This window comes from Poromitra crassiceps, assembly GCF_964638095.1.
Source record: "Poromitra crassiceps genome assembly, chromosome: 6".
Classification (NCBI taxonomy): domain Eukaryota; kingdom Metazoa; phylum Chordata; class Actinopteri; order Beryciformes; family Melamphaidae; genus Poromitra; species Poromitra crassiceps.
This window is the reverse complement of record NC_139627.1, coordinates 8,556,594-8,583,525: the sequence shown is the minus strand read 5'-3', so window position 1 is coordinate 8,583,525 and position 26,932 is coordinate 8,556,594. Positions and strand designations below refer to the sequence as shown.

Genomic DNA, 26,932 nt, shown 5'->3' with positions numbered 1-26,932 from the left:
CACACACAAAAACACCAACAAAAAACATGTTTTTGGTATTGTTACTCAATTAATTGACCAAAAATGGTCAATTATTAATTCAGATAAAGATGAGTGAAGTGTTAATTAACAATTGATGAGGGTTTTAATTGTTCCTGAATTCGTATCTAACCAGACCAGTTGAAAACCCAGTGACAGCACTGGAACAACAGAAATCATGTGTTACCAGTTTCCATGAATGGGAGGGAGTTACAGAACATGTTAGTTTTATAAGAGGGAGTAATCAGTATGAATGTGTGGTCTGAACAACCTTGAGCTGAACAAGCTCAAAACGGTAAAGATGATAGTGGACTTGAGAAGGAGCCCCCCAGCACTGCCCCTCCTCACCATATCCAACAGCACTGTGTCTATGCCGTAGAATTGACCATTTATTAATGATGGTGGTTATTATAAAGTGTTACTAATTTAAGATTTATCCAATTGAATTAAAACTTAATTTTGCTTTGCTTTGAGTATGATAATGATAAAAAACAAAATGATGCTGAATTAGAGGAAACTCACCTGTCTCTGTGCTGTGTTGTCTGCTTGGTAGAGTTCTGATGAGAGAGGAGTGTCGACTCAGCAGGTGAGGATCTGGTATGATGCAGCGTCTGTGTGAGTCTCAGTAGAAATGGACTGGCTTTTATCCCCATCTGACTGACACAGACTGTTGTTCCACACACTTAGATTAGATATTTTGCATCCTCTTAGTCCTTAATCTACAGTAGCTTCATTGAGAGGTTCAAGGTCGTTATTTCAGATTAGAGTTTTTGCATCCTTCTTATCTAGCTTCAATGTAAGGCTCAGTGTGTTTCTACGAGCAATAGATCATCTATGAATATCTTATGAGTCGGGTTATTCCTTTTGCATTTTCAGTTACACTTACACACATTCATATATTACAGACCTACTGGGCGTCGGGCCAAAGAGCTCAGGAAGCCCATAACCCAGTTGTAGAGCCTCTTCACAGGACCACCACATATCTTGCCCAGGCCTGGGACCAAATCATCCCTTAAGGCAGCATGTCCAAAGTCCGGCCCATGGGACCAATTTTAAGCGGCATACGGCTGGTCTCTCAAAATATATGTGGCCTTCCCCACAGTATTGGTTATTTAAGCAAGTTCACTTTGAGTTTTTTATATCATACAGTTTGTAGCACCTGCCCACAGGCGACTCCTACACCAAAACACAACCCAAAAGGACATACCCAAAAAGAAGCAAAATCAACTATAAAAAAACACAAGAAAAAAAAAGCTATACATACAAATGTATTGACAAGAAAGTCACTACAGAAAGTCACTAAAATACACCCCAGAGGACATACCCGAAAAGAAACATAATCAAATATAAACCACATGAACAAAGCTATACCTACAAATATTCAAGGATGTACATAAAATTATGTTATGCACAATGTACACACGATGTACACACAATGCAGACATAATACACAGAGTAACACCAGAGGTCTATAAGGGTATTAAGTGTGAGAAAACAGTTGTTTGTCTTTTAACCATGACTTAATACCGCTGTTAAAAACATTAAAATCGTGTTGTGTTTTCAGCTCAGTAGGTAGACTGTTCCATAGTTTTGCTCCTGATTGTCCAAACAAGGTTTTACACATCGGGACACAACAGTCTCCGTTTGTAGAAGCCTGTGTGTTAATTCTACTGGTCTGCTGGTGTCTTACAACGTCATCATTAAAAGAGGAAGGAGCGTGGCCATGCAGACATTTAAAGATAAGCTTTAGGTTTGAATAGCTGATGAAACTTTCAAAGCTGAGCATTTTGTGTTTCCCCAAGATGTGACAATGGTGCCACCTCATTGTTTTTTTGTCCATGACTTGTATTGTCTGATTATATAGAGATAGGATGGATTTTATAGTTGTTTGTGAGGCTTGTGACCAGGTGGTGATGCAGTAATGTGAAAATATCATAGCATGCATGTAAAGCTGGGCTGTACGGAGTGTCAGACACTTTCTAATTAGTTTGAAGCTAATTCGCTTATAATCTTATAATCTTAGGTGGGAGTCTAAAATTATTCCCAGGTATTTGACATTATCAACCTCATGGATATCTTTATTTTTTATTTTTTACCAGAAATCTTTCATTTTGGTTTCATTTACGTTTTGAAAAGCAGATCCAAACAGTTTTTTTAACATTCAATGTTAAGTGAGACGTTTCAAGTCATTGTGATGTGCCATATGCTGAAGAGCAAAGGTCTCTATCCAAGAGACTTTTTATCTTTTCAATGAGATGACAATTTGCAGTCTTGGTACTTTGATCTGAATCCAAATTGCTGTTGATGCAGCAGCTGATTTGTCTCTAAATGTATTAAGAGTCGCTCTGCTACAATCTTTCCCAGTATCTTGGATACAACTGGGAGGATGGCAATGGGTCTGTAATTACATGTCAAGTGTTGCTCACCAGATTAAAAAATTGGGCTGATAACAGCTGTTTTCCAGGTCCTAGGGAAAGTTCTAGTTTTGATTGACAGGTTCACAAGGTGTGTTATTGGCTGCAGTAGTTGGGTTCTATATTTCTTTATCAAAGCAGTATCAAGATTATGGGTGTCTTTGGCCTTTGAGTTGCTCAAATGACTCATAATCTTGCTAACTTTTTCATAGTCAACTTCTTGGATGTTAAATAGATGTTGACTGTTCTGGTTCACCGTGTTGGCTGTCAGCCCTACTGGTTTAAAATGCTGTGCCAGTTCCTGGACTGATTCTACAAAAAAGAAAATTTAATTAATTTGCCATTGTAGCACCATCAGATACAAGTTCATCTGGTGGACAAAGATGGTTAATTTTGGAGCCTGTATTGAGATACGGGTGAATTTATTTCTTGTTATTGTGTTGTTGGCTTTGCGTGTTCAGGTGGCTGTGCTGTAAATCCTGTTGAGACGCAGGCAAGTGTTGTCTTAGTTATTATTCTGACCTTAATTGTTCATATGTGCGCTGCTGTGTGTGTGTGTGTGTGTGTGTGTGTGTGTGTGTGTGTATGTGTGTGTGTGTGTGTGTGTGTGTGTGTGTGTGTGTGTGTGTGTGTGTGTGTGTGTGTGTGTGTGTGTGTGTGTGTGTGTGTGTGTGTGTATTATGTGCCAAGGCCCTGTATCATGTTCTATTTGCTTACACACAGCATGTTGGAAAAGAGGATTGTACTACTAGCCTAGTCAAATATAAAACATACACAGTCCGTGACACTATTTTATCTCTGTGTGTTTTATGTTTGACTAGGCTAATTATATGATCATCTTTTCCAACGTGCTACTGTGTGTAAGTGTAACTGAAAATGCAAAAGGAATACTAAGCCGACTGATAAGATATTCATACAAGAGTTTCACTGAGCAAATAGTCTTTCACTCTGCAAGAGATGTGTGGCGTTTGGAGAAAATGAGCTTATATTAATTTCAGAAAATGTGTGTAAGAAATTGTGAAAAACCATCTCACATTGTGGCGTCCTCAGGTTGAGAACAGCAAGCTACAACCCAACAGAGGGTGATTCCCGCACCATGAGACAAACAGATGAATGGGTCTGTAACGTGTTGAATTCAGCCACAGAAAACAAAGTGAAGTCCACATTTGTCAACAAGTCCCAATAAATATGGGGATAAGAAAATGCTGTAAAATAATGATATCACAAATTCCATAATATCAGCACCTTGGCCATAGGAGTCGTAAACTCATAGCTTCTTATCAACGAAAACATGTTCCAAGAGAGATTTTTCTTCATGCTTGAGACCAGCAGAGGTATGAAACTTTGAAACTTTGACTGTACATTCACCTGCATCTCAACAGGATTTAGAGCACAGCCACCTGAACACAACGCCAACAGCACAATAACAAGAAATCAATTCACCTCTATCTTAATACAGGCTCCAAAATGAACTTGTTTGTCAACCAATTAAAGGGTCAATGTTCAAATTCTACTAGCCACTCAATAGATTACCATTGTTTTTTGTTTTTTGCTGGTGAGTGAAGCAAATCTACCAGCCACTTGTATATTTTACCAGCATTTTGGAGCCTGTCTCAATAACACAAGATTTACAGCACAGGTACACTCAATAAATTAACACCAAAAGCAAAATAAACCTTTAATTGTCCATAAACGTATGAAACATTTTGTCAAAAATAAAGTGTTGGGGCCCTAAAGGATGATTTCGTCCCAGGCCCGGGCAAGATACGGGGTAGCCCTGCAAAGGGGCTCTGGGTTATGGGGTCCCTGAGCTCTTGGGCTCCTGGGCCTGGGCCCGTTCTGTAATACATCCTGTTCATAGTAATACAATAATGTAATAGCCCACACAAGCGTGCGTGCGTGTGTGCGTGCAACACATTTTATTTTATGACGAGCAAATAATGTATAACACCCACTTGTAATTCCTGAAACATTGTAGCCTAACTATCCACACACACAAAAATAAAGGTGCCATTTTTTTCATTGGACTGATGGAATGGAGGAACTATTTCTGGCTCCACAAAGAACCTTTCAGACCAAGGACCATTTCGTGCTCTCCTTTGCTTAGATAGCTGCATTGTGTTCCAGTTTGCACCTTTATTTTTGTGGGTAGTATTGATATTTACAGGACAGCCCATATTTCTAATCAATAGAATGATTATAGATGTTTGCCCATAATATGTGCATATTTGCTATGTGCAGTCAGTGTGGGAATAATATTTGTGCCGTGAAAGTAAGCAATTACAGCAGATTTCCAGCAAAAGTTGTATCATTGTATCTTTCTATTCTCGCCCCAATGTGCTAAAATTATGTCCTCAGACGCAGCTGGCGTCTCTACGATGGGAGAACGTTCTCATGAAAATGTACAAGGCTCTATTGTTTGGAGATGTTCTGTGGAAGATACCTGAATGTTGAGAGGAGAGGGGAGAGGAGAGGAGAGGAGGGGAGAGGGGGAGAGGGGAGAGGGGAGAGGAGAGGAGGGGAGAGGAGAGGGGAGAAGAGGAGAGGAGGGGAGAGGGGGAGAGGACGAGGGGAGAGGAGAGGAGGGGAGAGGGGGAGAGGAGAGGAGAGGAGAGAGGGGGAGAAGAGGAGATGAGAGGAGAGGGGGAGAGGGGAGAGGAGAGGAGGAGAGGAGGGGAGAGGGAGAGGGGAGAGGAGAGGAGGAGGAGAGGAGAGGAGAGGAGAGGAGAGGAGAGGAGGGGAGAGGGAGAGGGGGAGAGGGGAGAGGAGAGGAGGGGAGAGGAGAGGAGGGGAGAGGGGAGAGGGGAGAAGAGGAGGGGAGAGGAGAGGGGAGAAGAGGAGAGGAGGGGAGAGGGGGAGAGGACGAGGGGAGAGGAGAGGAGGGGAGAGGGGGAGAGGGGAGAGGGGAGAAGAGGAGGGGAGAGGAGAGGGGAGAAGAGGAGAGGAGGGGAGAGGACGAGGGGAGAGGAGAGGAGAGAGGGGGAGAAGAGGAGATGAGAGGAGAGGGGAGAGGAGAGGAGAGGAGGGGAGAGGGGGAGAGGGGAGAGGGGAGAGGGGAGAAGAGGAGGGGAGAGGAGAGGGGAGAAGAAGAGAGGAGGGGGAGAGGGGGAGAGGACGAGGGGAGAGGAGGGGAGAGGGGGAGAGGAGAGGAGCCTTGAGGTGTGGCAGCTCAGCTGTTCCAAACACTTCTGATAACAGCTCTATATAAGGAGTGTGATTTTCCGGTGACCTTCCAACATCATTTTGGGGAAAAATGGGGAGTCCTGATTGGTCAGGAGCCTCTGACCACACGGACGTCCCTCTGGGTCGCGTGATTTCTTAGAAATCATCTGGGTCTGGTGTGTTTAATCCAGGTCGACTTCCCTGAAGAAGCACCAGCGAGAGGAGTGGTCAAGAAGACAAGACAAACTGCGATGTCCAAGGTAATTAATGAATAAGGTAAGCCTGGTGATCGTGTGAACTCACATTCTGTGAGTGCAGCACCATGTACGTACAGAATGATGTGATCACTGATCACTATGGTTTCCCAGGCTACTGTATGTGACAGATTTGCAAACTTGGAAGAAAATGACTCGAAACTCGACTCGGACTTGTGACAAGATCAGCCGAGTGCACCAGCTGGGCGTAGGCCTAGGTTGCTACGTCCGATGTAGAACTCAAAGTTACGACTAACTTAATTTTATGACTAGTGCACCATGTAGTCTGACAGCTGTCTCATCTTGATCTGCGCTGTCGGGACTGACAGCTCTGTGCCGTCAGTGCCGTTCAGTCCTGTGATGCGGGGGAATCTTCTCCAAAAATATCGATCGATATGTGCTGTAAATAGACGTTTTGGGAGCAGGACCTCCGCTCGTCGGCGGGTTTTTAAAAGCTGTTGCGTCGGAAAAGATCTTTCCATTTCCTGACTTCGTCAACTGCCCGCAGTGCACAGTCTGCCATCGCATTCAGTACTGATTGCACTTGTGATCAAATTCAATGCATCTTGTTTCTGTGTGTTTGTGTTGGCGCTGTTAAATTGAGCTGTGAGAACGTTTCTATGCTTTGAATACAACTGTATAAGTTTGAGCTGAGTTGGAGCTGACTGTCAGCTGTCTCGGCACACCCAGCGCACACGTGATTAATAACCTTATAGGCTTTTTATATTTTACTGGAGGACGTGCCTTGTCATTTTTGCTAACCTGTGACTCGACTCGACTTGTGAGGGACTTGAATTGACAATCTTTGACTCGACTTGACTTGACATAACCTATGACTCGACAGGCACAGCTGCACAGAGCGGGTGTGTGTGTGTGTGTGTGTGTGTGTGTGTGTGTGTGTGTGTGTGTGTGTGTGTGTGTGTGAGACTCTCAGGTGGGCTTTCAATATTATGTGAAATGTTTCTCTATCAAGGGAAATGGCAATAACAGCTAGTAATGAAAGCAGAAAATAAACACTGTAAAGGGAATAACATAACACATTTTTTAGAGTTGAATGTCATTTTTTTTTATATCATAGCCCAACCCCCCCCCCCCCCCCCCCCCCCATTACACTGAACAGTGGCATCAGTCATTCCTTTCATAGGCACTGACTGTCCTGTGTAGGTCTGAAACACTGTGTAGGTCTGAAACACTGCAGGTCTGAAACACTGTAGGTCTGAAACACTGTGTAGGTCTGAAACACTGTGTAGGTCTGAAACACTGTAGGTCTGAAACACTGTGTAGGTCTGAAACACTGTGTAGGTCTGAAACACTGTGTAGGTCTGAAACACTGTGTAGGTCTGAAACACTGTGTAGGTCTGAAACACTGTAGGTCTGAAACACTGTGTAGGTCTGAAACACTGTGTAGGTCTGAAACACTGTGTAGGTCTGAAACACTGTAGGTCTGAAACACTGTAGGTCTGAAACACTGTGTAGGTCTGAAACACTGTAGGTCTGAAACACTGTGGAGGTCTGAAACACTGTGTAGGTCTGAAACACTGTGTAGGTCTGAAACACTGTGTAGGTCTGAAACACTGTGTAGGTCTGAAACACTGTAGGTCTGAAACACTGTAGGTCTGAAACACTGTGTAGGTCTGAAACACTGTAGGTCTGAAACACTGTAGGTCTGAAACACTGTAGGTCTGAAACACTGTGTAGGTCTGAAACACTGTGTAGGTCTGAAACACTGTGTAGGTCTGAAACACTGTGTAGGTCTGAAACACTGTAGGTCTGAAACACTGTGTAGGTCTGAAACACTGTAGGTCTGAAACACTGTGTAGGTCTGAAACACTGTAGGTCTGAAACACTGTGTAGGTCTGAAACACTGTGTAGGTCTGAAACACTGTGTAGGTCTGAAACACTGTGTAGGTCTGAAACACTGTAGGTCTGAAACACTGTGTAGGTCTGAAACACTGTGTAGGTCTGAAACACTGTGTAGGTCTGAAACACTGTAGGTCTGAAACACTGTGTAGGTCTGAAACACTGTGTAGGTCTGAAACACTGTGTAGGTCTGAAACAATGTGTAGGTCTGAAACACTGTAGGTCTGAAACACTGTGTAGGTCTGAAACACTGTAGGTCTGAAACACTGTGTAGGTCTGAAACACTGTAGGTCTGAAACACTGTGTAGGTCTGAAACACTGTAGGTCTGAAACACTGTGTAGGTCTGAAACACTGTGTAGGTCTGAAACACTGTGTAGGTCTGAAACACTGTAGGTCTGAAACACTGTGTAGGTCTGAAACACTGTGTAGGTCTGAAACACTGTGTAGGTCTGAAACACTGTGTAGGTCTGAAACACTGTGTAGGTCTGAAACACTGTAGGTCTGAAACACTGTGTAGGTCTGAAACACTGTGTAGGTCTGAAACACTGTGTAGGTCTGAAACACTGTAGGTCTGAAACACTGTGTAGGTCTGAAACACTGTAGGTCTGAAACACTGTGTAGGTCTGAAACAATGTGTAGGTCTGAAACACTGTAGGTCTGAAACACTGTGTAGGTCTGAAACACTGTAGGTCTGAAACACTGTGTAGGTCTGAAACACTGTAGGTCTGAAACACTGTGTAGGTCTGAAACACTGTAGGTCTGAAACACTGTGTAGGTCTGAAACACTGTAGGTCTGAAACACTGTGTAGGTCTGAAACACTGTGTAGGTCTGAAACACTGTGTAGGTCTGAAACACTGTAGGTATGAAACACTGTGTAGGTCTGAAACACTGTAGGTCTGAAACACTGTGGAGGTCTGAAACAATGTGTAGGTCTGAAACACTGTGTAGGTCTGAAACACTGTGTAGGTCTGAAACACTGTGTAGGTCTGAAACACTGTAGGTCTGAAACACTGTGTAGGTCTGAAACACTGTAGGTCTGAAACACTGTGTAGGTCTGAAACACTGTGTAGGTCTGAAACACTGTGTCAGACGGTCACAGTGGGAGGTGCTTCATGAATTTCCTGTAAACTCTGTTTGAGATGATTGAAGCCCTTGACCCAGTGTTTTTACTGAATGTCCCTCCAGCCATCTGAGCCTTCATCCATCTTCAGTACTCTCAGTGTATTTATAGATAGCTCCTCCTCTGAAGAAGCACTTATTGTTGCACTTCCTTGTTCCACAGTGCGAACATGTCTTTTCTTTTTGTATTGTGATAACTCATCATTAATTATGTGTATGCTATTATCTTATTGAATATGAAATGCAAATGAATGGAACTTAAATTTTTCCACAGCACTATGATTTGACTTTCCACCTGGGTTTCTGATCTTTCCCTCAGACCTCCCCTGGGCGATGGAGCTCCAGGTGTTCCCCCTCACAGGAACACAAAAGTGGAACCAAAGCCTCACGCTCTGCGAAGAAAGAGAAGACGCTGGTGTCCTCGCCTGTTTCAAAATCTGCCAGGTAGGACTGTCTGTTGTACTGCTGAACTGTACTAATTGTGAGAATTAACTGCACATGCTATTTGACCAAAGTCTGATGGATATTTTCCATCCTGTGACTGTCCCATCCAGGTCTTCAAAAGGCAGCCATCACAGTAAGAAGAAAGGGCCTCGTACCCCCAGTTCCCCTCCCCCAGTCCCCCTGGACATTCCTGTGATGGGGAAGAAGTCTGTGACCAAGGAGGGAAAGGAGCGGGGACGAGATGCAGAAAAACACAAAGAGAGAAAGGAAAAACGCAGGTAGTGAGTCGACCTCACCTGGAAATAATTCTTAGTTTTCCGATACACAACATAAAACTGTCTAAAGAAAATAGTTTTACATAAAAAAATAATACATTTTACATACATTTTACATAATACCCCTATTACAGAGAATAATGTGCTATTGACACCATCCTTTTTTCAATGGTGGCTGAAAGCACAAAACACTGGAATGAACTCATGCAATATGTGGCACTTTAGTGTTGCTTTGTAGTCATTTATGCAAGAAAATTGTCCATTGTTGTCATAGCCAAGTAAAGCAATTATCATTCACAACTTGTGATGCTCATTCTTTTGAACGCAATCTACCTCTGTCTGCAGGGACCGATCAGAGAGTTCCCCCAAGGCCAAGCGGTCGGTGACATTGGGGGAGCGCTCTGGTAGTGTGACTGACCTGTCCCCCCCGGCCAGGAAGAAATCCTTCCCCCCTAACACCTCTGCACTGCCCCCCCCTCCACGCAGGTCAGCACAGTCTTAAACCATTTTCTTTCTTTCTTTCTTTCTTTCTTTCTTTCTTTCTTTCTTTCTTTCTTTCTTTCTTTCTTTCTTTCTTTCTTTCTTTCTTTCTTTCTTTCTTTCTTTCTTTCTTTCTTTCAAATGCTTTGAGAATAATGATTAGCAGCAATGAAAAAGAGTTTTGCAGTCATTCATTTCGTTTAGACAGTTATGAGTTGATTTGTGTGGACCATGATTTCGCATGAATGAAGAAGAAGAAGAAGAAGAAGAAGAAGAAGAAGGATGTTAGTTCAAGAAGGGACTAGGAGGTGTAGCCTGAAAATGTGTTTTTAGGTGTGTTTGCTCGTCGTAACAAGCTGTCTTCCCCCGCAGCAGACCATGGCAGACACTACTGATTACTGAGCAAACTCAAGTTTACTTCAGGAAAGTGAAAGACAGGCACAGATTAAGTTGTGGAGTACATGCGCCATCTAGTGGAGAACTGCTTTACTGCATAATGGGGCAGGACTGTAGGCTACGACGATGCACGTGTTTATGCAGCCGGACGCACGGCAGCCCTAACACCGTCGCCTTCCCGGTTGTCCAAAAGTAGGGCAGAGTTGTTTTTGTATGCATTCAAGACTAAGAACTAAAACATTGTCGTAGACAGTGACGTTTCACCAGCCGCAACTAGAGCTAAAATTAATATCTAAAAAAATTAATTTGCAAATGTTTACAAACACATCAACACATTATTATTATTGTTGTTGTTGTTGTTGTTGTTGTTGTTGTTGTTGTCGTTGTGGGTGTTCCTCATCTTATAGACTGTCTCTGTTTGATCATGTCAGAGCTGATTGGCAGGAAGAGCAATGTCTGACAGAGAAGAGGAACACTGTCAAAATGAATCCTTCGGAAGAGGTGAGGGGAAAAAATATCACTGATGTTGCAACACACACAAACACACACACACACACGCACACACGCACACACACACACACACACACACACACACACACACACACACACACACACACACACACACTATCTCTTTATCCTGATTCTTTCTTTCTTTATGGAAACAGAGAGACACCAGCGGACCCAGACGTCACCGCTGTGATCAGTGTGACAAAACATTCACAAGACTTCACCCGTTAAAGCGACATCAGAGAGTTCACTCAGGAGAGAAGCCTTACTCCTGTCAGGAGTGTGGGCGCTGTTTCAGTCAGTCAAGTGACCTAAGAAGACACCAACGCATTCACACTGGTGTTAAACCCTACAGCTGTGACCAATGTGGGCGCAGCTTCAGTCAGTTAGGTAGCCTAAAAACACACAAACGCATTCACACTGGTGTTAAACCCTACAGCTGTGACCAATGTGAGAGCAGGTTCAGTGTGTTAGCTGGTCTAACAAGTCATCAACGCATTCACACTGGAGCTAAACCCTACAGCTGTGACCAATGTGGGAGCAGGTTCAGTCAGTTAGCTAGCCTAACAACACATCAACACATTCACACTGGTGTTAAACCCTACAGCTGTGACCAATGTGGGAGCAGGTTCAATCGGTTAGCTGATCTAACAACACATCAACGCATTCACACTGGAGCTAAACCCTACAGCTGTGACCAATGTGGGAGCAGGTTCAGTCAGTTAGCTAGCCTAACAACACATCAACGCATTCACACTGGAGCTAAACCCTACAGCTGTGACCAATGTGGGAGCAGGTTCAGTCATTTAGGTACCCTAACAAGACACCAACACATTCACACTGGTGTTAAACCCTACAGCTGTGACCAATGTGGGAGCAGGTTCAGGGAGTTAGGTATCCTAACAACACATCAACGCATTCACACTGGTGTTAAACCCTACAGCTGTGACCAATGTGAGAGCAGGTTCAGTCAGTTAGCTAGCCTAACAACACATCAACACATTCACACTGGTGTTAAACCCTACAGCTGTGACCAATGTGGGAGCAGGTTCAATCGGTTAGCTGATCTAACAAGTCATCAACGCATTCACACTGGAGCTAAACCCTACTACTGTGTCCTCTGTAAGAAACACTTCAGACACTTATCTACTGTGAAGAAACATCGCTGCATCTAACCACCTACTGAAAAGTGCCCCCATGCACTGTCTGCCACTCAGGCAGCGTAGTGTATCAGCGTAAGAACTCTGGTGGGTCTGGTGTTGAGACTATACGTTCAGACACCCAACAGAGTGTAGAATCAGTTTTCAGTTTTGTTTCTGTATGTCCGTTTTTCTCCTGTAACTTGTTCTGAAGTTGCTCTTTTGAAGATATTCATAAAATCCTGCAGTTGCAGTAGAAAATAGTAATAGGATACAGCAAAGAAACACATGATATAGATGGTTTTCACCAGAGCGCAACCCCACAGCACTTCCTTTTTCTCAGCATTCGGCAAACTGCAGAAATATTCACTCGACATCGTTACTTTTGTTTTCGCCGCTCAGCTGTATAGACGGTTTTCACGGAATGGTCAGTCCTGCACTTGAATGTTTTTTTCTCTTTTATGTCCATAGCAAACACTGCAACAGGAAGTGAGCGGGGGTTCAATTTAGAATGTTTTTGTTGTCAAGTTAAAACCGTCTATAGATAAGAACATTTATCATTTCACTGTTTATCCTACTGGCTTTTACTTGTATGTTATAGCTATTGTTACTTTTTGTGTGAATTATATTAGAGTATAAAATATGTTAAGAAAACCAGTGAGTACTGAAGAAGATAAAACCAATAATTAAAAGAACTGAACATTTTGAAAATGATACCGCAAATGTCAAATAGAGACATGATGATGTGAACTGTGACCTCTGACCCCTGCAGGTCGCACCCAGAAATGTGCTGTACTTTTTCTCTCTGTCCAACCAAACAAAATAAAAGTTCAGTCACAGCAACATCTGACTGTGCAGAATTGTTTATTTCTCAGCCATAAAACTTTACATTGGATCCCTAGAAACAGCAAGGACATTAAAGAGGGCGGCTTTAGCTCAGGAGGTAGAGCGGGTCGGCCAATGACGCAAGGGTTGGCGGTTATGTGTGGCTGCCACGCCTTCGAACCACCGGTACGAATGGTGTGAACGAATAATGATTCTGTGAAGCGCTTTGAGCACTTGGAAAGGCGTTATATAAATCCAATCATTATTATTATTATTATTATTATTAAAGTAAATAATATAGTTTGGAGCTTGTGAAACTGTGATGTCAAGGACGTTTGTAATATGATGGAGCGAATAGCCTATCATTATTACTTTTTCTGACCCATCATATGAATTGTCATTATTTTGTATGAGATATTGATTTGAGGTAATATTGGTTCCCTGTCCATTGTATCAGGTTTCCATGATTGGAATTTGGAAACCCTCATTAGTGTTCTGCTTGCACCTGTGTTTGCCCTGCCTTTTCGGCACAAAATGGCCCCCGTGAGAAGGGTCTATCCAACCCCTTCAACTCATCCAGAATTCTGCTGCCCGCCTTGTTTTCAACCAACCCAAATTCTCTCACGTCACCCCTCTCCTCCATGACCTCCACTGGCTCCCCATCCTGTCACGCATCAAATTCAAAACCCTTGTCCTCACATACAGAGCTGTCCACTCAACTGCCCCCCAATACCTTCAAACCTTGGTCACGTTCCAACCCTCCCACCGCTCCCTCCGCCCCTCCACTAGCGCAAGCCGTCTCGCCCCCCCCTTCCAAATGGTGGAACGAGCTCCCCCCCTTGGTCAGGACATCCGATAGATAGATAGATAGATAGATAGATAGATAGATAGATAGATAGATAGATAGATAGTGCGCGCGTGTGTGTGTGTGTGCGTGCGTGCGTGTGTGCGTGTGTGCGTGTGTGTGTGTGTGTGTGTCGCTCCTGCGCTCCTGCGGCATGCAGGCAGGCCAGGGGAGGGGAGTGTCATAACGGGGAGTTGCCCAGGCAGACACAGAGCCAGGCCAGCCGCTGTGTGCCCCTCTGCCCCGCCGAGTCACAGCTTCTCTCTCCCCGCAGAGTCAAGCCTCTCTGTCCCGACAGACAGCAGCTAAAGCGCTCTTCACCGCGGATCCAAACCAGCAGCAGGAAGGTAAGCGCAGAAAATCACATCGTCATTCGCCGTGAATGGAAGCGCAGATGGCTCGGCTGTGTAGTAGCACAGATTGAAGCACAGTAACAGTAATTTGATACCCAATCAATGAAATGGACCGTTATTTAATTAGCCTCTATCTTTTCATGCAAATTAGCACAGCATTGCCATTGAGCTACTGCACACTGCAGCCTAAATCTGTTCAATCCTCTGTGCAACAATATGTTTTGTTTTCTGTCTGCTGTAGGATAGCAATAGCTGTAGGATAGCTAGCTAGCAATTATGTAGGCTAAGAATGTGTGACCACTATCTGAAATGTCTTTGTTCCTAACCTGTTGGGAAGGATGCTAGGCCAGCCTGTATTTGCTAAAACCCTACGCAGATGATGCCATATATGGGCAGACAGTGGGAAACCTGGTGAGGGGAAAATGGGTCCACTTCATCAGGCCATTGGGTTTGACTAAAGTGTAATTCTCTGTTAATCTGAGTAGCCTATGGGCTTTCCTGATATGACACTAAACTAATACATTGATCAAAACAGTACAGTACAGTACAGTACATTGTAAAATGTACTACTAATTCAACTTGTGTTGCCATTAGTACATTATTACTCTTAAAGGAACACTCCACCCATTTTCAACCAGCTTTGTATCATTAGAACATCAGTAGTATATCAGAAAACTGTAAACGGTTTTGAAGTCTGTCATTTAATTTGACAGTTATTGAGTGTTAAAGTGTGGACCAGTGACATCACTGGTCCACACTAACTCAAATTAATAACTCATTAACTCAAATCAACTCTCAATAACTGTCAAACTAGATGAATGATGAATAGTTTGACAGTTATTCAGAGTTGATTTGAGTTAATGAGTTATTAATTTGAGTTAGTGTGGACCAGCGATGTCACTGGTCCACACTTTAACACTCAATAACTGTCAGATTAAATGACAGACTTCAAAACAGTTTACAGTTTTCTGATATACTACTGATGTTCTAATGATACAAAGCTGGTTGAAAATGGGCAGAGTGTTCCTTTAACCAAATAAAACCGTTTACTACTACTACATTATAGCCTAGATCTGCTGTTGTTGTTGTTGTTGTGACTGCTCAGCACTAGCCTAGTTTTAAAAGTAAGAGGAGTATATTTTCTTTATCCAAAATAGGGACATCTGTGGTCTCCATGGCAACACACACACCTAAATAGCTACTGGGACTGTGGATGGAATCACTAAGGAAGTTATGAGTCTCAACATCCTACATGTGGTTATTTTGTAAGGCTGTGTGTGTGTGTGTGTGTGTGTGTGTGTGTGTGTGTGTGTGTGTGTGTGTGCGTGTGCGTGTGCGTGTGCGTGTGCGTGTGCGTGTGCGTGCGTATGACTGTGTCGGTGCTTGCTAGTCTGGAGCTGTTTCCACCGCTTCAAGACCTGATGGAAGGAACCGGAACACGTTTACCGGGTACATGTGCGCCAAAAAAGATCTTCCGTGTAGCTAACGTAAAGCAAGGCATTTATTTTGAAGGACTTAAAAGGAAATGCAATGTTTATCCACCGTTTCAGCCGTGACTTTTGACACAGCCGTATGGATGCTGCTGCTGCTTTGCGAGTCAAGACAAGCACGTCATTAAAGACGCGCAGGCGCAGTGCGAAGCGTGGAGCCGTGCTGCGTGAAGCCACGCCGCGTGAAGCCAGCGTTTTATATTCAAAAAGGCCATTGGGCTTCATTTCTCGTGAGGGACCGCCTCTTTTCCCAGTATTACACACTTGATAGGCAGGCTTTTGATATTTGTTCCTTGCTGCACCTGATTGGACGAACACTGTTGCTCGTCCAATTAGAGCCCTGCACGGGCCGTCGGGTTCAGGTTAGGTAGCAGACCTCTACGTCCAATCAGGGCCATCTGTGGCCCTGGATGAACAATGTCTGAATGGTGGAAAAAACATGGCGGCTGATTTCAAACGTTCTCTTCCTGTATGAAAATGTTTCAGGGAAATGTGTTTCTGAAAGCGTTTCATGCCTACAGTAGTCCATGCAGTGTCTCCCTCTGCCTGTGTTTTGGCTTTTAATGGTTTAAAAGATCGGATAGGATCGGGATCGGGATGCGGCCAGTTGCGGTGCACGCACCTCATTTGCATAAAGTAGACTGGAGCTCAACTTTAGCGGGCACTGTGCCGCTCCGTCTCTTGAAATATCCCACCCGAATGAATGGGAAGGAATGTGTGTGTGTGTGTGTGTGTGTGTGTGGGAGAGAGAGAGAGAGAGAGAGAGGAAGAGAAAGAGAGGGAGGCTGTTGGTCAGCCAATCAGAAAGTGCAGTGTTGCTCAGCTGTAAGAGGGCCAAAGATTACGGGACACCTAATCCACGACACACCCCGCTTCAGATCCACTGTGCTGGACGGAGCCTGAAACAACCAGGCCTTTATGCGTGTGTGTGTGTGTGTGTGTGTGTGTGTGTGTGTGTGTGTGTCTACTTCTACTTCATTTACTGATTTTCCTACATTTCCCAGAATGCCTTTCGACACCCCACAGAGATTCAGCCTAGATTGTACATTTGGGTGAAGAGAGCGCTAACGATAGAGATAGGGATAGCGGTAGTAATAACATAGTAACGATAGAGATAGGGATAGCGGTAGTGATAACATAGTAAGAGCGAGAGTTTTGCCGGTGGTGAAAAAGTCGCAGCCCCCTTTTGTTCAAAATGTGTCATGCGGTTGCAATGCATTCTGGTCTGTTTTGTGGAGAAACTGCTCCCTGTCTCTTCTAGGATGTGTTTCTCCCTGTATGACTACAGTAACTACAGTATACGATTGTGAGAATGGCTGAGAAAGAAGCCCTCGCTCTTTAACCCATTGATACCTGATGCAGCATTTGCGTGTATATCCCTCATTTGTGTGCGTATCCCTTTAAGACCGCGAACCGCGTTAACGCGGTTTCGCGGTCTTAAAGGGATACACACACAAATGCTGCATCAGGTATCAATGGGTTAAATCACCAAAGACGGACGTTGATGTTTTAGACAGCTGAGAATTCCATTGTGGCTGCTCTGGAAATATCTGTGTGACTCATGTCATCTACATTTGGCCTGTTGTCCATGAGAATATGAAAAACACAGCAGCAAACAACAAAACAGACCTGAACGACAAGGTGCATTGCCCATACTGTAGCTGCTTTTTTTGAACAGTGTTAACCCATTGATACCTGATGCAGCATTTGTGTGTGTATCCCTTTAAGACCGCGAACCACGTCACGCGGTCTTAACCCATTGATACCTGATGCAAAGCGGACATTTTTTTGGGTGGCCATTTTTTCGAAGTGGAAATATTTTTCGGGTGGCCATATATTCAAAGCGGAATTTTTTTAGGGTCACGCGGTTCGCGGTCTTAAAGGGATACACACACAAATGAGGGATATACACGCAAATGCTGCATCAGGTATCAATAGAGACACTGCGTAACGCGTCATCATTCAGAAGCCACGCCCAAGACGGGGGAAAACAGAAACGCCCCCTCCAATCCTGGCGTTCTCCTATGTCACGTGCATGGTTGCGTGTTGCACAAAAAGATTGTATATACGGAGGATGAACACTCCAACTTACTTCCTTGACAGCTAGATCCACATTTTTCTTCTCGCCAATTCTCAATGGCTTCCTTGTTTTGCTCAGGAGGAGTACAAAAAAACTTTAACCGGCGATTTTTTACATTTGTTGTCTGCGCAGCACCACCACACAACAGCTTTTAGCTATGTTTAATTCAAGGAAAATGACGCTGGTGTGTGGAAATGAACGGAGCTTTTCCCCCGTGATGGGCGTGGCCTATTTCATGCAGTGTCTCTATAGGGTTAAAGTGATTTAGGGTAGATTGTTCCTTTGATAACCATCTGTTCCTGTAATAAAGTAGTAAAGTAGAGACGTGTTTGACATGTAAACACATGAGAAGGAAGTCGAGATGAGGGGCGGCTAGTTAAGTGTGTACAGTCGGAGCAGAGGACCATCTGACGGGTCCTGTGGGAGCCAGAGGGCAGCTGGGTGGCCCGTAACAGATGAGGGCAGCTGGGCGGCCCGCAGCAGAGAAGAGGCACGCATGGAAAGCATGACTCACCCGGAATCCCCTTTTTCCCCGGCTGAGGAGGAATCTTCTTCTGCTTTTTTAGCAGAACTGGAGAGAAACCTGCATGGACACCACAGCCATCACACAGTGACACCTGAAACGTCTCTGACTTTATTAGTGCAATATATCAATATTATATCAATATCGTGTTATGAGACTAAATATCATCTTAGATTTTGGATATCATAATATTGTTATATGTTATATATAAGTGTCGTCTTTTCCTGGTTTTGAAGGCTGCATTGCAGTAAGTGTTCTTCTATTATTTGCCTTTACCAACTTAGTCATTATCCACATTACTGATGATTATTTATCAAAAATCTTAATTGTGCAAATATGTTGTGAAAGCACCAAGTTACAACTGAACATTCATCCCACTAGAAAATACCAGGATATATATTGTGTATCGCCATTCAGCCTAAAAATATGGACATTTGATTTTTGGTCGGTCCATATCGCTCAGGCCTAGATGTTAGTGGCCGAGACAGTAAATAAACACATTGAAATGCCTCAAACCACTTTTTCCTCCTTTAAGATGGCTGCAGCTTTCTGCACAGTGCATCTCAGTTCATCACATTCTGCAACTCATTCCTCCACTTGGGCCTCTGAAGTGAAGGCATGCGCCAAAAAAGCTTTCCATATCTCTTTCCAAAGTGAGCTGGTAAACTGGGGAAGAGAGGGGGGGAGGGGGGAGGGGTCTAAGTAAGAGGGGGGAGGGGGGGAGGGGTCTAAGTAAGAGGGGGGGAGGGGTCTACATATCTCAGGCAGAGAGTCCTGGAATGACCGACTCACACATTCCGTGTAGGTTTGGAGGAGAGGGAAGGACAAAGAGCCCTCAGGAGTGGGCAGGACTGCACTTGCCCACTTCCTGCGGCTCTGCAGACGCCATCTGCTGTCCCGGCATGCCTATGACGAGCGAACCAGTGAGTCATGTGACCTGTTCTATTTACGCTCTGTGTGTGTGTCGAATCAACCAAACTACCCCCCACCAACCCCCCCCCCCCCCCCCCCCCTGCCTTGAGTCACTGGCCAAACCTGGAGCAAAGCACTCAGCAGCAGACTGGTGCCGCCCACAATGTCCCAGAATCAGAAACATGACTGAACAACAACAACAACATTACTAAAAACAATAAGCAAAATGTTAAATGACGTCTCCATGTTGATGAGGTTCCTCAACTCAAGTGGTTTTTTGACTGTATGTCAGTTTCAACTCAAACCTTTGTCAACTGAAGCCATTGTCATCACTCACAGTAGTTTAGATGGTTCCTCAGGCAATTAGGAAGTAAGAAGTAGGAAGAACCAATACTCAAGTTTCAAGCAAATATTTGTTCCATATTGAGGGAAGGAGAACTTGATTGTTGTTTCCCTGGAGCTTTATGATCATGCTTTATCTCTGTTTGTGTTTGTTGTTTTGTGAACTGAGAGCAAAAAACAGGTCAAACTTGTGTGGAAACTCGGCCAAATAAGTGATTCTGATTCATAATCTGAATCAAGAAGAAAGTGAAGCAGCTCTTTGTTTCCCCAGCAATCTGGTATTGATGCTGGACTTTTTCAAACACTGAAAAAACATCTAGAAGGAGACTGAAGAGTAAAACACGACATTATTTACAACATTCCATAGTTGCAAAATGTGGTGGAAAGAGTCCGGGTGTTGCAGAAGACGACAGCAGAGATCGAGGCCGGCTGGTTGCATCCTGACTGAGCCACTTCCCTCTTCCAAGGTCTGCAGCGGATTCTTGCGATGTTTGTGGGCAGCCTGCCGTCGAGAAGAAGGATGGCCGATACTTGCTCAAATGTGGCTGGTTTAGTCATGAGCCCCAGACAGCAGCCTCCCTCTATACTGCATTCCTGTGGACTACTTTATTCTGTATTTAAAAAAATAATTGTAAGACTTGAACTGCATGAACTCAAGTTTCTAAACACTTTTGAATAGGCTGCCCAAACCAGAGAGGAGCTTCATGAACAGCTGCAACACATGGCGCTTTCATAGCAGCTAGAAAGCATTGATGTTTTCACTGTCTTTTATAAGCAGAGTTCAAGTAACGTGTCATTAAATCAAAGAGACAAATACAGCAGTGGTTGCACAGAAAAGTGCAGCAGCAGCAGCGCCCCTGTTCAGAGAGGCTGTGTTGTTGTTTGTGAACACTACTTCTCTTCAGATAGTTTGTTTGTTGTTTGTGAACACTACTTCTCTTCAGAGAGTTTGTTTGTTGTTTGTGAACACTACTTCTCTTCAGAGAGTTTGTTTGTTGTTTGTGAACACTACTTCTCTTCAGATAGTTTGTTTGTTGTTTGTGAACACTACTTCTCTTCAGATAGTTTGTTTGTTGTTTGTGAACACTACTTCTCTTCAGATAGTTTGTTTGTTGTTTGTGAACACTACTTCTCTTCAGAGAGTTTGTTTGTTGTTTGTGAACACTACTTCTCTTCAGATAGTTTGTTTGTTGTTTGTGAACACTACTTCTCTTCAGAGAGTTTGTTTGTGAACACTACTTCTCTTCAGATAGTTTGTTTGTTGTTTGTGAACACTACTTCTCTTCAGAGAGTTTGTTTGTTGTTTGTGAACACTACTTCTCTTCAGATAGTTTGTTTGTTGTTTGTGAACACTACTTCTCTTCAGAGAGTTTGTTTGTTGTTTGTGAACACTACTTCTCTTCAGAGAGTTTGTTTGTTGTTTGTGAACACTACTTCTCTTCAGAGAGTTTGTTTGTTGTTTGTGAACACTACTTCTCTTCAGAGAGTTTGTTGTTTGTTTGTGAACACTACTTCTCTTCAGATAGTTTGTTTGTTGTTTGTGAACACTACTTCTCTTCAGAGAGTTTGTTTGTTGTTTGTGAACACTACTTCTCTTCAGATAGTTTGTTTGTTGTTTGTGAACACTACTTCTCTTCAGATAGTTTGTTTGTTGTTTGTGAACACTACTTCTCTTCAGATAGTTTGTTTGTTGTTTGTGAACACTACTTCTCTTCAGATAGTTTGTTTGTTGTTTGGGAACACTACTTCTCTTCAGAGAGTTTGTTTGTTGTTTGTGAACACTACTTCTCTTCAGAGAGTTTGTTTGTTGTTTGTGAACACTACTTCTCTTCAGAGAGTTTGTTTGTTGTTTGTGAACACTACTTCTCTTCAGAGAGTTTGTTGTTTGTTTGTGAACACTACTTCTCTTCAGATAGTTTGTTTGTTGTTTGTGAACACTACTTCTCTTCAGAGAGTTTGTTTGTTGTTTGTGAACACTACTTCTCTTCAGATAGTTTGTTTGTTGTTTGTGAACACTACTTCTCTTCAGATAGTTTGTTTGTTGTTTGTGAACACTACTTCTCTTCAGATAGTTTGTTTGTTGTTTGTGAACACTACTTCTCTTCAGATAGTTTGTTTGTTGTTTGTGAACACTACTTCTCTTCAGAGAGTTTGTTTGTTGTTTGTGAACACTACTTCTCTTCAGAGAGTTTGTTTGTTGTTTGTGAACACTACTTCTCTTCAGATAGTTTGTTTGTTGTTTGTGAACACTACTTCTCTTCAGATAGTTTGTTTGTTGTTTGTGAACACTACTTCTCTTCAGATAGTTTGTTTGTTGTTTGTGAACACTACTTCTCTTCAGATAGTTTGTTTGTTGTTTGTGAACACTACTTCTCTTCAGATAGTTTGTTTGTGAACACTACTTCTCTTCAGAGAGTTTGTTTGTGAACACTACTTCTCTTCAGATAGTTTGTTTGTTGTTTGTGAACACTACTTCTCTTCAGATAGTTTGTTTGTTGTTTGTGAACACTACTTCTCTTCAGATAGTTTGTTTGTTGTTTGTGAACACTACTTCTCTTCAGATAGTTTGTTTGTTGTTTGTTTGGGAACACTACTTATCTTCAGAGAGTTTGTTTGTTGTTTGTTTGGGAACACTACTTATCTTCAGAGAGTTTGTTTGTTGTTTGTGAACACTACTTCTCTTCAGAGAGTTTGTTTGTTGTTTGTTTGGGAACACTACTTCTCTTCAGAGAGTTTGTTTGTTGTTTGTGAACACTACTTCTCTTCAGATAGTTTGTTTGTTGTTTATGAACACTACTTCTCTTCAGATAGTTTGTTTGTTGTTTGTGAACACTACTTCTCTTCAGAGAGTTTGTTTGTTGTTTGTGAACACTACTTCTCTTCAGATAGTTTGTTTGTTGTTTGTGAACACTACTTCTCTTCAGAGAGTTTGTTTGTTGTTTGTGAACACTACTTCTCTTCAGAGAGTTTGTTTGTTGTTTGTTTGGGAACACTACTTCTCTTCAGAGAGTTTGTTTGTTGTTTGTTTGTGAACACTACTTCTCTTCAGAGAGTTTGTTTGTTGTTTGTTTGGGAACACTACTTATCTTCAGAGAGTTTGTTTGTTGTTTGTTTGGGAACACTACTTATCTTCAGAGAGTTTGTTTGTTGTTTGTTTGGGAACACTACTTATCTTCAGAGAGTTTGTTTGTTGTTTGTGAACACTACTTCTCTTCAGAGAGTTTGTTTGTTGTTTGTTTGGGAACACTACTTATCTTCAGAGAGTTTGTTTGTGAACACTACTTCTCTTCAGAGAGTTTGTTTGTGAACACTACTTCTCTTCAGAGAGTTTGTTTGTTGTTTGTGAACACTACTTCTCTTCAGAGAGTTTGTTTGTTGTTTGTGAACACTACTTCTCTTCAGAGAGTTTGTTTGTTGTTTGTGAACACTACTTCTCTTCAGATAGTTTGTTTGTTGTTTATGAACACTACTTCTCTTCAGAGAGTTTGTTTGTTGTTTGTGAACACTACTTCTCTTCAGAGAGTTTGTTTGTTGTTTGTGAACACTACTTCTCTTCAGATAGTTTGTTTGTTGTTTGTGAACACTACTTCTCTTCAGAGAGTTTGTTTGTTGTTTATGAACACTACTTCTCTTCAGATAGTTTGTTTGTTGTTTGTGAACACTACTTCTCTTCAGATAGTTTGTTTGTTGTTTGTGAACACTACTTCTCTTCAGAGAGTTTGTTTGTTGTTTGTGAACACTACTTCTCTTCAGAGAGTTTGTTTGTTGTTTGTGAACACTACTTCTCTTCAGAGAGTTTGTTTGTTGTTTGTGAACACTACTTCTCTTCAGAGAGTTTGTTTGTTGTTTGTGAACACTACTTCTCTTCAGATAGTTTGTTTGTTGTTTATGAACACTACTTCTCTTCAGAGAGTTTGTTTGTTGTTTGTGAACACTACTTCTCTTCAGAGAGTTTGTTTGTTGTTTGTGAACACTACTTCTCTTCAGATAGTTTGTTTGTTGTTTGTGAACACTACTTCTCTTCAGAGAGTTTGTTTGTTGTTTGTTTGTGAACACTACTTCTCTTCAGAGAGTTTGTTTGTTGTTTGTTTGTGAACACTACTTCTCTTCAGAGAGTTTGTTTGTTGTTTGTGAACACTACTTCTCTTCAGAGAGTTTGTTTGTTGTTTGTGAACACTACTTCTCTTCAGAGAGTTTGTTTGTTGTTTATGAACACTACTTCTCTTCAGAGAGTTTGTTTGTTGTTTGGGAACACTACTTCTCTCGTGTGTGTGTGAGTGAGTGTGTGTGTGCACGTACATGCGTGTCGCGCCTGTTTGAGTGTGTGTGTGTGTGTGTGCATGCGTGTGCGCGTGTGTGAGTTAGTGTGTGAGTGTGTGCGTGTGTTGTGTGCATGCGTGTGCACGTGTGTGTGAGTGTATGTGTGTGTGTGTGTGTGTGTAGTGTGCGCGTGCATGCGTGTCGCGCCTGTTTGTGTGTGTGTGTGTGTGTTGTGTGCATGCGTGTGCGCACGTGCGTGTGCGCGTGTGTGAGTGAGTGTAGACCGCAGGTGGGTTTGTCTGAAACAGAAAAAGCAAGCGATCACAGAGAGAATGTGTTCTCATCCCTGGGCTGGCAGTAACAGAGGCTTCTTCGCTCTACAAGAATAAATATATCCAGACTGTCCCAGTGTGAGTCAGGGCCCACAGCACCTCCTCTTCCTGCTCGCTGGCTGCAGGAAACACCCTGAGCTCAGGGCACCAGTGACTCACATCTAACTATAACCTCAACTTTATCTTCGTATCCATGGCAACCGCTGAGGCTCAGGGAGTGGCTTCAGAGCAAACCTCTTACAAATGGGGGAGTTTTAACAGAGAGATTGAAAGGGGTTTTTATCGCAGATGGACTCTTCTTATCTCTACAGTAGTAAAGTTATCTCTACAGTAGTAAGTTAAGTTGACTAAATACTGACTTGACTCTCAAGTGTGTTGCAGCCACACCACCAGAGTGAGAAAAACAATCACAGCTGATCGCAGCAAGCTGTGAGGTGAGGTGAGGTGAGGTGAGGTGAGGTGAGGTGAGGCGAGTTGAGGTGAGGTGAGGTGAGGTGAGTTGAGGTGAGGTGAGTTGAGGTGAGGTGAGGTGAGGTGAGGTGAGGTGAGGTGAGTTGAGGTGAGTTGAGGTGAGTTGAGGTGAGTTGAGGTGAGGTGAGTTGAGGTGAGGTGAGGTGAGGTGAGGTGAGGTGAGGTGAGGTGAGGTGAGTTGAGGTGAGTTGAGGTGAGGTGAGGTGAGGTGAGGTGAGGTGAGGTGAGGTGAGGTGAGGTGAGGTGAGGTGAGGTGAGGTGAGGTGAGGTGAGGTGAGGTGAGTTGAGGTGAGGTGAGGTGAGTTGAGGTGAGGTGAGGTGAGGTGAGTTGAGGTGAGGTGAGTTGAGGTGAGGTGAGGTGAGGTGAGGTGAGGTGAGGTGAGTTGAGGTGAGTTGAGGTGAGTTGAGGTGAGTTGAGGTGAGGTGAGTTGAGGTGAGGTGAGGTGAGGTGAGGTGAGGTGAGGTGAGGTGAGGTGAGTTGAGGTGAGTTGAGGTGAGGTGAGTTGAGGTGAGGTGAGGTGAGGTGAGGTGAGGTGAGGTGAGGTGAGGTGAGGTGAGGTGAGGTGAGTTGAGGTGAGGTGAGGTGAGGTGAGGTGAGGTGAGGTGAGGTGAGGTGAGTTGAGGTGAGGTGAGGTGAGGTGAGGTGAGGTGAGGTGAGGTGAGGTGAGGTGAGTTGAGGTGAGGTGAGTTGAGGTGAGGTGAGGTGAGGTGAGTTGAGTTGAGGTGAGGTGAGGTGAGGTGAGTTGAGGTGAGGTGAGGTGAGGTGAGGTGAGGTGAGGTGAGGTGAGGTGAGGTGAGGTGAGTTGAGGTGAGGTGAGGTGAGGTGAGTTGAGGTGAGGTGAGTTGAGGTGAGGTGAGGTGAGTTGAGTTGAGGTGAGGTGAGGTGAGGTGAGGTGAGGTGAGTTGAGGTGAGGTGAGGTGAGGTGAGGTGAGGTGAGGTGAGTTGAGGTGAGGTGAGTTGAGGTGAGGTGAGGTGAGTTGAGGTGAGGTGAGGTGAGGTGAGGTGAGGTGAGGTGAGTTGAGGTGAGGTGAGGTGAGGTGAGTTGAGGTGAGGTGAGGTGAGGTGAGGTGAGTTGAGGTGAGGTGAGGTGAGGTGAGTTGAGGTGAGGTGAGGTGAGTTGAGGTGAGGTGAGGTGAGGTGAGGTGAGTTGAGGTGAGGTGAGTTGAGGTGAGGTGAGGTGAGGTGAGGTGAGGTGAGGTGAGGTGAGGTGAGTTGAGGTGAGGTGAGGTGAGTTGAGGTGAGGTGAGGTGAGGTGAGGTGAGGTGAGGTGAGTTGAGGTGAGGTGAGGTGAGGTGAGTTGAGGTGAGGTGAGTTGAGGTGAGGTGAGGTGAGTTGAGGTGAGGTGAGGTGAGGTGAGGTGAGGTGAGGTGAGTTGAGGTGAGGTGAGGTGAGGTGAGTTGAGGTGAGGTGAGGTGAGGTGAGGTGAGTTGAGGTGAGGTGAGGTGAGGTGAGGTGAGGTGAGTTGAGGTGAGGTGAGGTGAGGTGAGTTGAGGTGAGGTGAGGTGAGGTGAGGTGAGGTGAGTTGAGGTGAGGTGAGTTGAGGTGAGGTGAGGTGAGGTGAGGTGAGGTGAGGTGAGGTGAGGTGAGGTGAGTTGAGGTGAGGTGAGGTGAGGTGAGGTGAGGTGAGGTGAGGTGAGGTGAGTTGAGGTGAGGTGAGGTGAGGTGAGGTGAGGTGAGGTGAGTTGAGGTGAGTTGAGGTGAGGTGAGGTGAGTTGAGGTGAGGTGAGGTGAGGTGAGGTGAGTTGAGGTGAGGTGAGGTGAGGTGAGGTGAGGTGAGGTGAGGTGAGTTGAGGTGAGTTGAGGTGAGGTGAGGTGAGTTGAGGTGAGGTGAGGTGAGTTGAGGTGAGGTGAGGTGAGGTGAGGTGAGGTGAGGTGAGGTGAGGTGAGTTGAGGTGAGGTGAGGTGAGGTGAGGTGAGGTGAGGTGAGGTGAGGTGAGGTGAGGTGAGGTGAGGTGAGGTGAGTTGAGGTGAGGTGAGGTGAGGTGAGGTGAGGTGAGTTGAGGTGAGGTGAGGTGAGGTGAGGTGAGTTGAGGTGAGGTGAGGTGAGGTGAGGTGAGGTGAGGTGAGTTGAGGTGAGGTGAGGTGAGGTGAGGTGAGTTGAGGTGAGGTGAGGTGAGGTGAGGTGAGTTGAGGTGAGGTGAGGTGAGGTGAGGTGAGGTGAGTTGAGGTGAGGTGAGGTGAGGTGAGGTGAGGTGAGGTGAGGTGAGGTGAGGTGAGGTGAGTTGAGGTGAGGTGAGGTGAGGTGAGGTGAGGTGAGGTGAGTTGAGGTGAGGTGAGGTGAGGTGAGGTGAGTTGAGGTGAGGTGAGGTGAGGTGAGGTGAGTTGAGGTGAGGTGAGGTGAGGTGAGGTGAGTTGAGGTGAGGTGAGGTGAGGTGAGGTGAGGTGAGTTGAGGTGAGGTGAGGTGAGGTGAGGTGAGGTGAGGTGAGGT

General features: G+C 44.2%; 2 protein-coding genes across 2 annotated transcripts in view; both read left to right on the top strand.

Annotated features, from left to right (window-relative positions):
* Positions 1-319: 319 nt before the first annotated feature.
* On the top strand, positions 320-12,844 carry LOC310777680 (uncharacterized protein; the record flags this gene model as incomplete). The annotated part of the gene is made up of 9 exons (XM_083638059.1): positions 320-393; positions 572-604; positions 3,483-3,549; positions 5,786-5,854; positions 9,149-9,273; positions 9,384-9,551; positions 9,894-10,034; positions 10,856-10,925; positions 11,090-12,844. 9 exons carry the CDS (start codon positions 320-322, stop codon positions 12,104-12,106), a joined length of 1,764 nt encoding a protein of 587 aa, XP_083494185.1. The 3' UTR covers positions 12,107-12,844.
* A 1,007-nt stretch (positions 12,845-13,851) lies between these two features.
* The window catches only part of gsna (gelsolin a), a 43,673-nt gene continuing 30,592 nt past the window's right edge, over positions 13,852-26,932 (top strand). The window contains exon 1 of the mRNA XM_083639145.1: positions 13,852-14,086. The gene's annotated coding sequence lies outside the window, so the exon portion shown is untranslated. The remainder of the gene's footprint in view (positions 14,087-26,932) is intronic.